Source organism: Chanodichthys erythropterus, chromosome 15, assembly GCF_024489055.1.
Source record: "Chanodichthys erythropterus isolate Z2021 chromosome 15, ASM2448905v1, whole genome shotgun sequence".
NCBI lineage: Eukaryota > Metazoa > Chordata > Actinopteri > Cypriniformes > Xenocyprididae > Chanodichthys > Chanodichthys erythropterus.
In genome coordinates, this window is record NC_090235.1 from 25,398,832 (window position 1) to 25,414,136 (window position 15,305).

General features: G+C 36.7%; 1 protein-coding gene across 4 annotated transcripts in view; it reads left to right on the forward strand.

Moving 5' to 3' along the window:
- elmo1 (engulfment and cell motility 1 (ced-12 homolog, C. elegans)) overlaps positions 1-15,305 on the forward strand; it is a 100,914-nt gene that overhangs the window by 43,899 nt on the left and 41,710 nt on the right. For 3 of the 4 annotated variants that reach the window (XM_067410885.1, XM_067410884.1, XM_067410886.1), the window contains exons 6-13: positions 1,113-1,282; positions 5,308-5,343; positions 7,677-7,776; positions 8,564-8,715; positions 9,039-9,117; positions 11,847-11,897; positions 12,264-12,386; positions 12,699-12,827. In XM_067410885.1, coding sequence (XP_067266986.1) covers positions 1,113-1,282; positions 5,308-5,343; positions 7,677-7,776; positions 8,564-8,715; positions 9,039-9,117; positions 11,847-11,897; positions 12,264-12,386; positions 12,699-12,827 — 840 coding nt within the window. The remainder of the gene's footprint in view (positions 1-1,112; positions 1,283-5,307; positions 5,344-7,676; positions 7,777-8,563; positions 8,716-9,038; positions 9,118-11,846; positions 11,898-12,263; positions 12,387-12,698; positions 12,828-15,305) is intronic. The other variant, XM_067410887.1, reaches the window with a different exon arrangement.

Below are 15,305 nucleotides of genomic sequence, written 5' to 3' on the forward strand. Positions count from 1 at the left end.
CTCCGCCCACTTAGAATGTTTTAGCACCCTTTAGCAACTGTGAATCAAAATTTCAACTTTAATTGATAACTTTTGATATTCAATCTCCAGAGAACATTTCTGATCTGGTTTGGTCCCGATTGGGCGAAAAACCACGACTAGTTTGCAAAAGTAGGTTTTGGAAAAATTAAAAGTGGCAGAAAATTTTTCCAGGCAGAAATAAAATCATAGATGTTTTGTTCATTTTGAGCCAAGGATTCCAATTATATAAAGCACTTGAGTCTTTGACAAATGGTCTAGGAGTTGAGATTGCTTTGCTGATTGATGTAGCGTCACCTATTGGCGTTACCTATTGTCTTGTCAGTCTCTGCCTAGTTTTGCGTAGCCAGACCTTCAGTTTGACGGCAGAAGGTCTGGACTCTATCGCAGCTTTCATTGGCCAATAAATATTAATGATCATAATAATAAATGCAACCTGTAAAATTCAGCCAACCAGATGACAACTTTGGTCCTGAAGTGTTTCCAGATAAGTGTGCCATATGCATCAGGCGTTCAGCCTACGGTCCTTGGACGTGACGTCTGAGGCTGAGACTAGTCTCTCCTCAAATAGAGACCTATCATCTGGCCAAGTTTCAAGTCTCTAGGCCTTACGGTTTGATCTGCACGATCAGTTTTACGGCAGGAAAAAAAAAAAAAAATCCTTATAATTACAATATGGTTTCAGCACTGCGTGCTTGAACCCCTAAAAATAACACTGGTTCTCAGATGCAATGATTTATTTTTTTTTAAGTGTTGCTTTAGTGTCCAAATACTTTTTAGAGCCACTGCAATGGCCAACATTGATACTGAATAAACTTAGAGTATTTTATAATTAGAAGTCGACATTGAAATAAAAAAGGCTATGATATGACAGGATGTGGAATCTTTAGGATAAATTGAGTTTGTAAAACCATTAGCTGACGCATGCTGAATGCTGTTGAATGAGGGAATCATTGTGGATTCAGCAAGGCAGTGATTGAGAAAAGTGTAGTCTAGCCTTCTTCCTTGAGTTGTCTGACTAAAAGGCCTGACCCTCCTACATGACGATCTGTCACCCTTTCATTAACACGCCTCTTCTGTGGCCATGGTAACAGGCCCAGATGGCCCAGCAGCTGCATGAGCGCATCCAGTCGTCCAGCATGGACATGAAGCTGGACGCTCTGAAGGATCTGGCCAACTCTTCACGAGACATCACCTTTGCTCAGGAGTTCATCAACCTTGACGGCATCTCGCTGCTTACACAGATGGTTGAGAGCGGCACAGAGTAAGTAACTGTTTTTGTTTCTCTGGCTGCCTTTCCTCCTGTCTCTCTGTTTTCATTACAGCGCTCTTGATATTCACTGATTGGTTTGTTGCCTAAGCAGGGCTTAAGCAGATTAAAACTCAAATTAAAAATTAAAACCCGAAAGACACGGCCAGTGACTTGCATTTTACACTGTGAATGAAGCCCATTCAAATGTCTCGGTGAGATTCTGAGGTGTTGTTCAATAGGAGGTTTCAAATCCCAATAAACTAAACTTGTAGATAGACATAATGTACCATTCAAAAGTTTAGGGTCAGTAAGATGTTTTTGTTAAAGTCCCCCTGTGGAGAAAATCCTGTTTTTAATGTTGTTTATATGTCTATGTGGTGTTTTTAATGTGCTTTAAGACAAACCATGTGCAAATTCATAAATCAACACCATTGCTGAGTATTTTCTCCATAAAACTGCAGTGAACCAAAGACTCAAAAACACGTTTTGAAATTGCTGGCGTTTCTGCGTCACAAACTACCTTGTAACCAATCATGTCAAAGTGTGATCATCAACGAGTGGATCTCTTGGTCTATTTCCACCTGGTATTAAGGTGCATTTTGGTCGATTGGATCACAGGTGGACGAAGCTAAATACAGGTGTAAACGGGGTGTAAGACGTTTTGAGCTTGTCCACTTTCGTCCACTTTTAGAGGGTGTCGAAAACGCATTCGACCAGATTGCGTTAGTGGTGTAGATGCTCATGTGGTCGAAAGTGTTCAAACAGCTGCAAAAGACCACCTACTGACCTAATGCATAAACATTATGGGAAGCACGTGTGAGTGGAGGCGGGGCTAATTTGCATATTCATAGAACTGCGTATACTAAATGAGGCAAGAATGTAGAGTTACATTCAAGCTATTTTAAGGCATTATTTTAAGGAAAAAAAACACTTAAATAATCATTTCGGTGATCAAAGATGAATTTTAAGGGATGCAATTATTGACTACTGGGGGACTTTAAAGAAATCAATACTTTTATTCTGCAGGGATGCTTTAAATTGATAAAAAGTGACAGAAATCTTTTGTAACATTATAAATGTCTTTATTATTTCAAACAATTCCATAAAATTTATCCTCATCCACAAAAATATTAAGCAGCACATCTTTTTTTAACATTGTTAATAATAAGAAATTAGCAAATAAAATAGAAAACAGTTATTTGAAATGGTAATATTTCACAATATTATTGTTTTAATAAATGTAGCCTTGGTGAGCATAAGAAACTTCTTTCAAAAACATTGCCGGCTCTAAACTTCTGAAGGCTACACATTGCCCTAAAATGCAACACAGCGACTCTTTCAAATACAACACAACATGCCATAATACACAAAACAACACAAAAATGTGCCCTGTAACCCAGCACAACAAAGTGTCCTCATTCACGACACGTGTTTTTTGTTGCGTTTGATCACACAAAACACAACAAAGTATGATCAGACACAACAACAAACAGTAAAGTGTTTAATCACACTTTGTTGAGAGCACATGTTATGATTGAGGACATTTTGTAGTGCTTTGTTTGAAGTCGAACACAAACAATGTGCCTTCCAATATAACACAACTCAGTCACATCAGAGATGCATCATCCAAATAAACTGCAGATATTTTATATCAGACAGTTTCTATTAATAATAAATGAAGTGTATACATTTCACTCCCTCCTCCAGTCTCCTCTGTGAAATAAAGCAGCCGTGTGGCCTGACCATCTCAGTTGAAGGTTAAAGCGGAGATACACTATCTGCTGTGCTGGCATTTTTTCAACTCCTATACGGACGGTCCCATGAGGAGGCCGAGCTCTGCCAGCAGACACAAACTGCCTTAGGAGAGAGACAGAGCGCAGAAAAATGGAGGGAGAAAACTGGGACTGGAGAAACACACTTAGAGGCAGAGTTAAGGAATATTAATGCACTAAAGAAACAAAGGCAGCTAGGAAGATATATACACTTTCAAAACGGCTTGAGGGAAGAAATTGTTTGAAAAAATACATGGTTGTCTGTCAAACTGGATGTCTCCTCTACGGCTGGTCAACTTCACAGGCTTGTGCTTTTGTTTTCCGTTACATGCCTAATTATGCCTGTCCTTGCTCTATTTGTCAAGGTCATACTATTCCTATGGCTCTTTTCACATTTCATGTAGTTGTGGAAGAAGATTTATCTGATTTGCCCGATACATTAATTTTCTTGCATGAGCAGAAGTGATTTCCCTCTGGTGCTCCGCTGGTTGAGTGAAATTAGGCTGCCGTTGGGATGTTGGTTTTATTTCACTGAATCAATAGCTGCGTTTTTACTTATCGGAGCTCTGCGCCGCCAGCTGAGGTGTTTCAGCATTTTGGTACACTGAAGAGCTGACCATGGAAATCATTTCCATGGATATGTTTTATATAAAGCAGCTCTGTGTCAACAGCTCCTGACCTCAAAGAGCCTATGTGTGGGTTTCTATGCAGTCTTTGCATACCATTAGGAATCCAAGTGGACACGCACATGCACACAAGTACACACTGTTTCACATTCTTGCCGTGGATTCCTGTTAGCCGCTGACCAGGCAATGATTATTCAAAAGACTTAAGCATGACGGCACTCTTGAGGGTACGGAGTGAGTACTCTGACATCATGGGGGATGAATGTAGCCAGTCGGAGGGTTGGTGGTGTAGTGGCTCCCTCTACTGGTCATGTGCCACAGTAGCACTCTGATTAGTACCACTGTTTTGATTGCCAGAGAAATATAAATCAGAAATAGTTTCGGATATCTCTAAGCTTGTTCTATTAGTGAAGGTTAATGATATCAAATTATTATATGTGTCAGACACACAGCAGTTGATTTATTATTATACCAGTTGATTATTAATCCATTTAATCCAAATTTATGCCCAGCTAAGTGTACATATGTATTTTAGTTTTTGGATTGGCCAATGAAACAAACTGCATTAAAGGTTTTAAAAGTCGAAAGTATTGATTTATTCATGGTCACAATTGTAACCCATAGGAAAATTCAGAATCAAAATTTGCACAGTTGATCAATAAGACCCAACAGAAAGTTGAAAACAATACATTTTATTTGCTTCACATTAAGTGAAGCCAAGTCAAATTAAAAAGAAAAGAAATGTATTATTTATTGTATTTATTTATTGTATTATTACATTATTATTTATTACATTTAAGGTATTTATGGTTTATCACACACACACATATATAATATATATATATATATATATATATATATATATATATATATATATATATATATATATATATATATATATATATATATATATATATATAATATATAATATATATATATATATAATATATAATATATAATATATATATATATACACACACACACACACACACATTCTATGCTATTGCTATTAATATATGCTATTTTTACTTAATAAAAATACATAAAATTAATCAACAACCCTGAAAAAATGTAAAAATGGTCGCAAATTTAACTGGTGAGATTAAATGGGTTTTAAAAGTACAGTGCAAGTCATTAGGTCAGAAATTACATGGCAAACAGGCAGTGTGCCTCATCTTTAATGATCAAACATGTTGAGTAATATCTGGATTATAGCCCTGCTGACAAGACCATGAGACGAAACAAGAGCCATGTTTGAGTCATAAATGAATGCAATACACTGCATGATGATTTGTAATGGATACTTTTGGTAATCCTTCACACTTGCTCATGACCACCTCAGGGAGTTAAGCACATGTTGTGCATTAAATGCGTGTGAAGGCAGTATGTTTATTTGCAGTGTGCTTCTCCCACAATTCTGCTTTGCATGCTTTGTGTCTCTCAGAAATGTTTTTATGTTCAGCTATGTTTTTCTCTCAGCTCATGCCTCACTGTATGCTTAAGATATACTGTACTTTGTTTTAAACCTTGTGTAACCATAACAATAGGTTTTGCACAGAGTTTCCTAATGTAAATGTCATAATGGGTTCATAAAGGAATATTTGGACCCCATGTAAGTGTTTGTCTCCCTAAATTTCAGGCGGTATCAGAAACTTCAGAAGATAATGAAACCCTGGTAAGCGTCTCCACTTGAGCCGGATAACCCCCTGTCACTTACCCTCTAATCTCCGGGCCGAGTCTCTGCATGATCGGGCTCTGGCCTCAGTGCTCAAAACCAATCAAAGCGATGGGAACACTTGCCAACTGCTGCAGTCACTACCATTTTTCTGATGATTTTATGGTTTTGTAACCATGTAACCAAACCAGCTGTCTTTCTTTCTTTTGCATGTGGTATTGGGCAACATTGGTGCTTTAGGGGAAGCTTTACACTAATCACTTTTGGGAAACTTTTTTTTTATTTCTGTTTTTTACTTCCCACTCATTGACAAGAATCTGTGCTCACATTTCCATATAATTGTAACATCAACTATTCCTCTTAAACTTGGTCAAAACACTGCTTTTTTCTTAAAATCCTGTTGCCCAGGATCCCTCTAAAATGATTGGTTGTCATAAACAACCAGAAACTACTTTACTCAACACTAAATATCCCTTTGTGATATTTTATCATCTCTCAGTGCCACCGTGGACATTTTTTTGTAGGGTTTTGCCCAATTCCAGCTGCAAATACTTCCTGCTCCAAGTGGTATATTTAAAAATTGCTGTTCAAACTAATGTCTTTTTATTATGAGGTCTAACTTACGCTGTATTAACTCCCTGCTATATAAATACTCAACACCAAGCTCAGTGCAGGCAACTTAAAGGGATAGTTCAGCCAAAAATTTAAATTCTGTCATCATTTACTCACCCTCACGTTGTTCCACACCTATAAAAGTAAATGGGGCCAATCAACTGTTTGTTTACAGACATTCTTCAAAATATCTTCTTTTGTGTTCAGCAGAACAAAGAAATGTATACAGGTGTGGAACAACTTGAAGGTGAGTAAACGATGACAGAATTTGAATTTTTGGCTGAACTATCCCTTTAAGTAATTCCTGTTTCATTTCTGCCTTTTATGTTCTGTTACTTTAAAAATGTTATTTATGTTTTTGTATCTCCAGATTTCTTGGCCTGATTTATTTATTTATTGTAACTTTTTGTTACACGTGTATTTTTGTTATGAGAAATAATGAAAAGGCATGAACTGAGGTATTTGTGACGATAGGGGGCAGTGTTATTCATTTAAAACCAAAAATCTGAACGTAAAGCTGCGGCACATAGTGTTCTTCTTAAATGGAAGGCTGTGTCCTTCCTAGTCCAGCCTTTTGGAGGTTTGTCGGCTAGAATGAGGGTTGTCCAATCTTGCTCCTGGAGGGCCACTGTCCAGTTTTAGCTCCAACCCCAATGACCATATTCACGTTCTTAAGAACTTCAGAAATTGATAAAGTGGCAGCAAAGATAATATGCAGCTTTACTAGGACACAGCCTTCCGATTGAGAAGCACCCGTAATGAGGATTAGAATTATTATTATTATTATTTTTTAGATAGAACTAATTGATTTAAAATTTATTCTTTTTTTTTGTTTTTGTTTTTTTACTCAAAACACAGAATTAAGTTCCTGTCTTATTACTTAAAGGAATATTTGAGGTTTAATACAAATTATGCTATTATCGACAGTATCAGTGACATGGTTGTATGACTATGTTTGTTTTGTTTTGTTTTCTCCCTTCAGATTAATTCTACATAATTAGTTTCTGTGTTAATCAACAGTATGCTACAGATGCTGTTTATGGAAGTTAATTTAAACATAAAAATTTTAAATTCTGTCATCATTTACTTACTCCCATATTGTTCCAAACCTCTATGTATTTTTTATGGACAATTAAACATGTTTCACCAGTGTTGCTATTGTTAACTAAAACTAAAACTATTAAAACTGTTAACCAATATAAAGTTAAAGTAAAATATAATTAATAGATGGAAAGCTTAAGAATTGAGAATTAATTTATTATTTATTATTAAATACTATAGTAGTAAAAAACAAATAACTCTCTGTTCCACAAAAGTAAGAAAGTCATTCAGGTTTGGAACAAATGACAGAATGATCATTTTTGAATAAAATCTTTTTAAGTTGTATTTAACCTACAATATTCCTTTTGAAGACTATCATATTCTAGTGTGTGTCCAGTCATCATAACTATAATATCCCAAACAAACTGCTGCATGATACCACTGAACATTTCTGCCAGTGTAATTCCGCTGCTCCTGCTCCTGCTGCCAAGCTCTCTGGCATTGGCTGCTCTTTTGAAGGACAGGGACATCAGCTGGGCTGACTCCATGTCCTCCTGTTCTCCAGCTTCACTACTTGGTTCTTCTCACTCACTATCGCTCTAAAGCTGAGGCTTAGCTGTTGTTTCAGTGCAGGTGAGCGGTAGAGACGTGGCTAGTGGCTGTTGTCTTGTCTTTTATAGCTTTGGTGACCTGCTCTCCTTCACACTGACGGCCTTTGTGGAACTCATGGACCATGGCATTGTCTCCTGGGACACCTTCTCTGTGGCCTTCATCAAGAAGGTGCGTCCACATGGGTATCAGTGGGTGTTTTTTCAGAAATTAATATGTATTTTGTTCCCTCTAAAAAAAAATAATAATAATAGGGGTTTCCATTGGCTTTTGGATTATTGCAGAAAATAAGCTCTTGTGAACAAGAAAAGTTTATGATTCTTACATATATTTTGTTTATCATGATAATCTTCAGAAATGAACACAACTTTTATGAATTTTGATGTCTAAATAAAACTGCCAGAAGTAGGCTATAAAAGAAATATATCACAGTTGCACAACTTCAACATCACCACCATTTTGCTCTTTCAGTCATTATTTAAAATGAAAGTTTGAATAAGAATAGTTCACAAAAGTGTAATAAACACAATGAAGCTGTGAAAGCGGATTGGTGAGTAGATGAGTTTACATTATTGGCGTGATGACGTTTAATGTCCCAGGCAGACAACCTTTGTAGTCCCATTTAGACACTAGTTAGCAATGTCCTTTTAGTAAAATCTTTGAAAAAATACAAGGGTGTATGGACCCAATTTAATGCGAAAATATCTTGAGCTTGTGATCTTATTTCAGGCATTTAACCAAAAACCTAATCAAAAAACCCATTGACTTTGGGACAATGGAACCGGAAGTGCAATTAACTGATAAATATAAATTTACATTATAAAATGTGGCTTCAATGTCATAAGACACTAAACCATACTGTGTTCATGCTCTATTTTGATTAAACTCTTGCTTTTAAACATTTAAAATCCATATTTCTATACATTCTATCCTTTTTAACTTGTCACTTCATCCTCAGATTGCCAGTTATGTGTGTAAATCTGCCATGGACACTGCTGTACTCCAGAGATCTCTAGCCATCTTGGAATCAATGGTGCTCAACAGTCAAGATCTTTACCAGAAGGTGGCTCAAGAAATCACCATTGGCCAGCTCATCCCTCATCTGCAAGGGTATGGAGCAGGGATAATTGATATCTCTTTGGCATTGTACTCAGTTTATTTAAAGGAAATATTTATCCATTTATTCATACCCATTTGTCATCTATTCTTCTCCATATAATGAAAGCATGTAGTAACTGTCAGGCTCCAAAAATGACAAAAACGCTCTATTATTAATGCATCCAGCCAAGTTTGAATGTGCATGTCTGGGCGTCAAGCATTTGGGGCTTTACAACCCTTGGTTGCTTTATGCTTTTTTTGTAAATATTGATAATTTTTGGTGAGCTATACCTTTTTAATAGTTTTTTGCTTTTTTTCTCTCTCTCTGGCAACAGGACGGATCAGGACATCCAGACTTACACTATCGCCGTGATTAATGCATTGTTCCTCAAAGCCCCTGAGGAGAAGAGACAGGTACAGCAAACACAGAAACCCATTTTTTTCTGCTTTTTCCATTTGCTTGTTGTTGTCTAGACTAAAAAATGTCTTTATCAGGCAAGACGTGAGAAAATGCCACCCGAACGTCTTCCATGTTTGTCTACATTTTTGTTCTAACAAGCCGGAACTGTCAACAGTGTCACATAACATTATTTCAAGACAACATTATGACAACTCTCGAAATCGCATGTTATTGAATATGGCATATGCTAATGTATTTGTTGATGAAGATTATTGCTGCTGCAGAGCACATATGGACGTGCTGCTGCTAACAGATACACAGACACACTGCTGTAAGCATGTAAGGTATGCTGCTGCTGCATAAAAAGACATACATAAATCCTGTAGCAATCTAGAAAGGGGGAGGTGGAGGGATTCAGTGTTAGCCTACAGCAAACACTGAACTAGACTATTTAAATGATGAGCAAGCAATCTCATTGGCTGCAGGCTCAGCAGAGGCCAACCAGCCTGGGTCATGTAATGTTGTAATGATGTGATTGTAAATTCTTACTCCACATCACTGCATGTTAAACATCAAATATGTTGTTATTGGCTAAGATTCTGTTATTTCATGCAGCATTATAGTTTCAGTACGAACATAAAAATCGCTTGACATTGAAAACATGGTTAGGATACAGTGTAAGAAGTGCTGTTTGTGAAAAGACATGCAAGTCACTTAATTTGGCATTATTTTGACACTTTTTTTTTTTTTTTTACCTGTATGTGCTTGAGTGTCTGTTTGTGTGTTTGTAAAGGTGATGATACACGTGGCAACTTTTTGAGCAATGTAGGCTGGGCAATGTTGCCGTCAACGGGCAACCTGATGAGACAAAGGGCAACTAATTAGGGCAACGGACATTTAGCAGCAACTATTCAGAGAGGAGCAAATCCATTGCCAACCCAATAAATACCTTACTATAAACACTTATAGGCACTTTATTTAACTTTTCAAAAATGTTCTTAATTTTAATTAAAAATAAATGTTTTCCCAATCTGATTTGTGATAGAAAAAGGGAGAAGAGCGAGTTCAGCAAAAGGCTAAAAGCTACATCAAAAGCTACATTCATGTGCCATACGCCCTACAGCCTACGCTACTACAGACATTAAATAGGCCCGTCTTTTTAGTATTTTAACTGACAACATTCAATGGCTTAATTAGAGCTTACACACATTACATTGGACAGTTGTTGGTATTTTAAGCATTATATGAGGTAAATTCCCTGTTTTGGGTTGACACAAGACAACTTATTCGCGTAAAAAGATAGAAGTTCATGCTCCTTTTCTCTGCTCCACTGCCGCTGAGAGGCCGCCATCTTGTTTGATTTTTTTCTAACATTCTAATTGGAGGATCTCAAAAAATTGCCCATGACCGATTTAACGAATCCAGATATAAATTCGTTGCTCATTCTCAGTGGGAAAGTGCCCAAGCAACGTTACTCGGCAACATTGCTCAGAAAGTTGCCCCGTGTATCATCACCTTAAGTGTGCAATGTGTTAGTTTTTCACCTCAGACAATTTCCCTTTTTCCTCCATGCATATTAAATCTGTTATTCTATTAGCCAAATGAGTGGAGTGAGCGAGACAACAATCCTTAAAGGTGTGGTCACATTTACCATTGTTCTGCAATTTTTCATGTGTGAAATCCAGTCATTTAATTATGAATTTTGTGTGAGAGTGAAAGATTTCATCACACAGATTTTGTCACTCGAGTTTGCCTTATTAACCGCCAGGAAACTGCTTGGTTTGAAAGTGATTTCTGGGTGATCTGTGGTTCATACATTGCTACACTATTGACAATAGACAATGGACCTTCTTTGGCTGTGAAATTTCGCTAATGTGACCGCCCCTAATAATCCATTTTTCTTTTTTGTTCTCAGTACTTGCAGTGATGTAGTTTTTAATTTGATAAACTGAAGTGAAGAAAGAATACTTTGTGACAAATAATATAAACTTTTTAGTTAAAGCTGGTGTAAGCAATGCTTACCACCTTGCTAAATTCCCTTAGCTATTGAATTAGACTGTCCCTCATTCATACAACCATACACCCACTCTCCAAAGATATGTCAGAAAACCTGACGTCAGCAGAACCTGAACATGCAAAATGATTGACAGACATAGTCAGACAGAGACTCCAAGTGTTCTGATTGGCTAACACATGCTTTCTGTTTACAGAGCCCAGGGCTGTGTGGTTTCTCAAGACACCCATTTTCGTGATATTTGTCAGGCAGTTAGATATTTTATGTGAAGTATTAAAAAAATTGCTTACAGCAGCTTTAAGTAAGAGAGTGACTTAAGAGTCACAGCGGGCTCATGTAACTGCCTCATATCCTAAATGTCAATCTACAGTTTCTCCAGGTCTGTTTTGCTGACCTCTCATTTCTGTGCTACTAACAAAATGCCTTTGCTTTCTCTCTCGCTTCTTTTCTCTTCTCTTTTTCTGTCTTATTCTCACATTATTTCCTCCCCTTGCTGTGCTCGTAATGGTAGTTTGATGAGGACAATGTGAACATCCTTGATTGTCCTCTTACAGTAAGTGCTCTCTAGTTAAGATGAACCCTCTGTAGGTGATTTAACTGATATTTGACTGAGCTGTTTCATATGTTTTGCTGAGCTATACCTTTTAAAGTGGTTATTAAAGATGTGTATGTGTGCATACGTATGAGTGTGTGAGATTTAAGGTGACTCGATGTTTTGTTTGATTTTAGGAGATGGCTCATATTCTAGCACAGAAGCAGCTGCGCTCAATCATCCTCAGTGTAAGTGCACAGTATACATAGTACAAAAATAGCATGAGTACTATGTTAGTATGCCAATCTGAACATAAACCTCTCTTTGGTTCCGTTTTCCTGTAATTCATGCAACAACAACAACAACAACAACAACAAAAACATACATGAAAAAACATGAAAATATTAAGGATTTTTAAAATGGTGTTTTTCAGGCCTGGTAAAGTAGTAGTAGTAGTAGTAGTAGTAGTAATAATTGCATTTTAATATAATAATATATATATATAATTTCTTTAACCCTATAAATGACTGGATAAGTCATGATACCATCTCCACAGCAGTCAAAGGTTCTCCATATGTCTAACATTCTCTTTCTCTCTCTTTCTCATTTGTCAGAATGTGATCAGGAGTAACAAACCCATAAATGATGAGATGGCACACCAGCTCTATGTGCTGCAAGTCTTGACTTTTAACCTTTTGGAGGACCGCATGATGACGAAGATGGACCCTCAAGACCAGGTGAATCTCTATCACTGAACAGTTATTACAGTTGCAGACAATGTTCAGTCCTGATTACTATACAGTTGCTAGCCAAATAAATAAATGAACATTACATATTGATTTGAGTTTCAATTGTTTTATTTTGTTGAGAAAGAAAGAGACTGGAGTGATATGAGAAACATATAGCCATTAAGAAAATCAGATGGCATATTGTAGCATTTAGTAGTGATTTATATAACTATGTTTGATGACAGAATGTTGCAATTGAACACTCAGAATCAAGTATTGCAGTGATCTGTGCAATAAATATGGTTTTATACCTGTGTTCAGGCTCAGAGGGACATCATCTTCGAGCTGCGCAGGATTGCTTTTGACGTTGAGTGTGAGTCCAACAACAGCGGCAGCATTGAGAAGCGCAAGTCCATGTACACACGAGACTACAAAAAACTGGGCTTCATCGTAAGTTTTCATACATTACATTGTTATATGCTTTGCTAACTCTAATTTGACAGTACTGGAAAAAAATCTAAATGTTTTTTATAGTACTCTATGCTTATTTAGCAAACTCAGAATCCGTGGTAAAAAAACATTTCAGTATGTGGGTGCAAGAGAGAAAGTGTCATTTACGTCCAAAAATTGAATAAAGCCTCAAGTTAATTTCATAAACTCTGACCTAGAATTGTTTTTGATGTATTTGTTTATTTAGCTAAAGCTGTTTGCCCCCAAATAATATCACTGTGATTGCATATTTCAAAGCATTGTCTGAATCCATTGAGGCTCGGCTAAACTCAGAACATTCAGAGTTCTTTTATCAAATTTGTTTGACACATTTCACTGTAAAAAAATATCCAGCGCTCTCTCCTTTGCACATCAAACGGGTCAAATCATCAGACATGCCCAGATGGCAGAGATGCCGCCAGTCAATCTGTCATATTTTGACACTATATTTTTTTCTCATGTGAGATTGTCAGCCAGGTTTCAAGCAGTGATATCCAAGGGCTGGGCAATATGAATAAAATATATTCATTATTATTTTGTTGGCAAATATTCAGATTATTGATATCATTATTATTTTGTTTTTTGCTAGTTTTCACTCAAATTTTATTGCCGATACTATAATTTGTAATGAAAAATTATTAAATTACAAACATGAAAAATGGAAACATTTTCTATTTTGGTCGTTAGCACCCCACTGTATATCCAGTATATTAAAAAAATACATATTTGTTATTATTATTAATTATAAATAAATGTGTAGATGAGCCTACTATACTTTTAACCTGTTATCAGCTTGAGAACGGTGAAAGAAAGCAGAAAGAAAGCAGCAGGAAAGAGGGAGAAGGAGAGGCCAAGGCAGGTGTGAAGGAAAGGCCTTTGTGCAGAAACGTACTACGGTGTGAAGGGGACAAAACTGAAGTTGTCATGTGCTCCCAAGCCCCTTTGAGCTTCTGAGGTTCACTAAGACCCCTTTCACAGTGTTGTGTGCTGTCTGAAGATAAGACCATCCCTAAACTCCTCCTGCAGTGTTAACACCTCCTCAGATTACACACTTGTTTTCCCTTGCCGCCAATGTCAAATGACAGGTAGCTCTGAGGGTCTAGACACCATTTTCACAGCGTTTTGGGAGAAGCACAGAGTTTTGCTGTTAGGGAGCTGTACAGAATGTGTTAAGACAACAGTGTTGCTAATGAGGGCTGTGTTCCAACCCTCTCAGGGCATTGTCACATTGATGGATGGGAAATTGGTCTCCAGTGCCCTCGCCGCAGACGTGTTTTTAAGTACTGTGGGCTGCTGGTGGACTTTGTCTCTGGCTGACTTTTTCAGAATGGAATATTAGTGTTTTGCATACTCCATACTGCAGTATGCAATATAATATAATATAATATAATATAATATAATATAATATAATATAATATAATATAATATAATATAATATAATATAATATAATATAATATAATATAATATAAACTACAGCTCAAAAGTTTAGGGTCGGTAAGATATATAAAAGGAGTGCACATATATAAAGAAATAAACTTTTATTCAGCAAGGATGCATTAAATTGATCAAAAGTGACAGTTAAGACATTTAAAGGTGCCCTAGAATCAAAAATTGAATTTACCTCAGCATAGTTAAATAACAAGAGTTCAGTACATGGAAGTGACATACAGTGAGTCTCAAAAACCATTGTTTCCTCCTTCTTATATAAATCTAATTTGTTTAAAAGACCTCTGAAAAACAGGCGAATCTCAACATAACACTGACTGTTATGTAACAGTCGGGGTCATTAATATGTACGCCCCCAATATTTGCCTATGCCAGCCCATGTTCAAGGCATTCAGGCCAGTATTAATGTCTGGATGTGCACAGCTGAATCAACAGACTAGCTAAGCAAGCAAGAACAACAGTGAAAAATGGCAGATGGAGCAATAATAACTGACATGATCCATGATATCATGATATTTTTAGTGATATTTGTAAATTGTCTTTCTAAATGTTTCGTTAGCATGTTGCTAATGTACTGTTAAATGTGGTTAAAGTTGCCATCGTTTCTTACTGTATTCACGGTGTGTCATTATTTTCATTTTTTTAAACACTTGTAGTCTGTATAATTCATAAACACAACTTCATTCTTTATAAATCCCAGTGTAGCATTAGCCGTTAACCACAGAGCATAGCCTCAAACTCATTCAGAATCAAATGTAAACATCCAAATAAATACCATACTTACGCGATTAGACATGTTGCATGACGAACACTTTGTAAAGATCCATTTTGAGGTTTATATTAGCTGTGTGAACTTTGTTTATGCTGTTTAAGCTCCGTGGGCGGGGAGCGTGAGGAATTAAAGGGGCCGCAGCATGAATCGGCGCATAGTTAATGATGCCCCAAAATAAGCAGTTAAAAAAATGAATAAAAAAAAATCTATGGGGTATTTT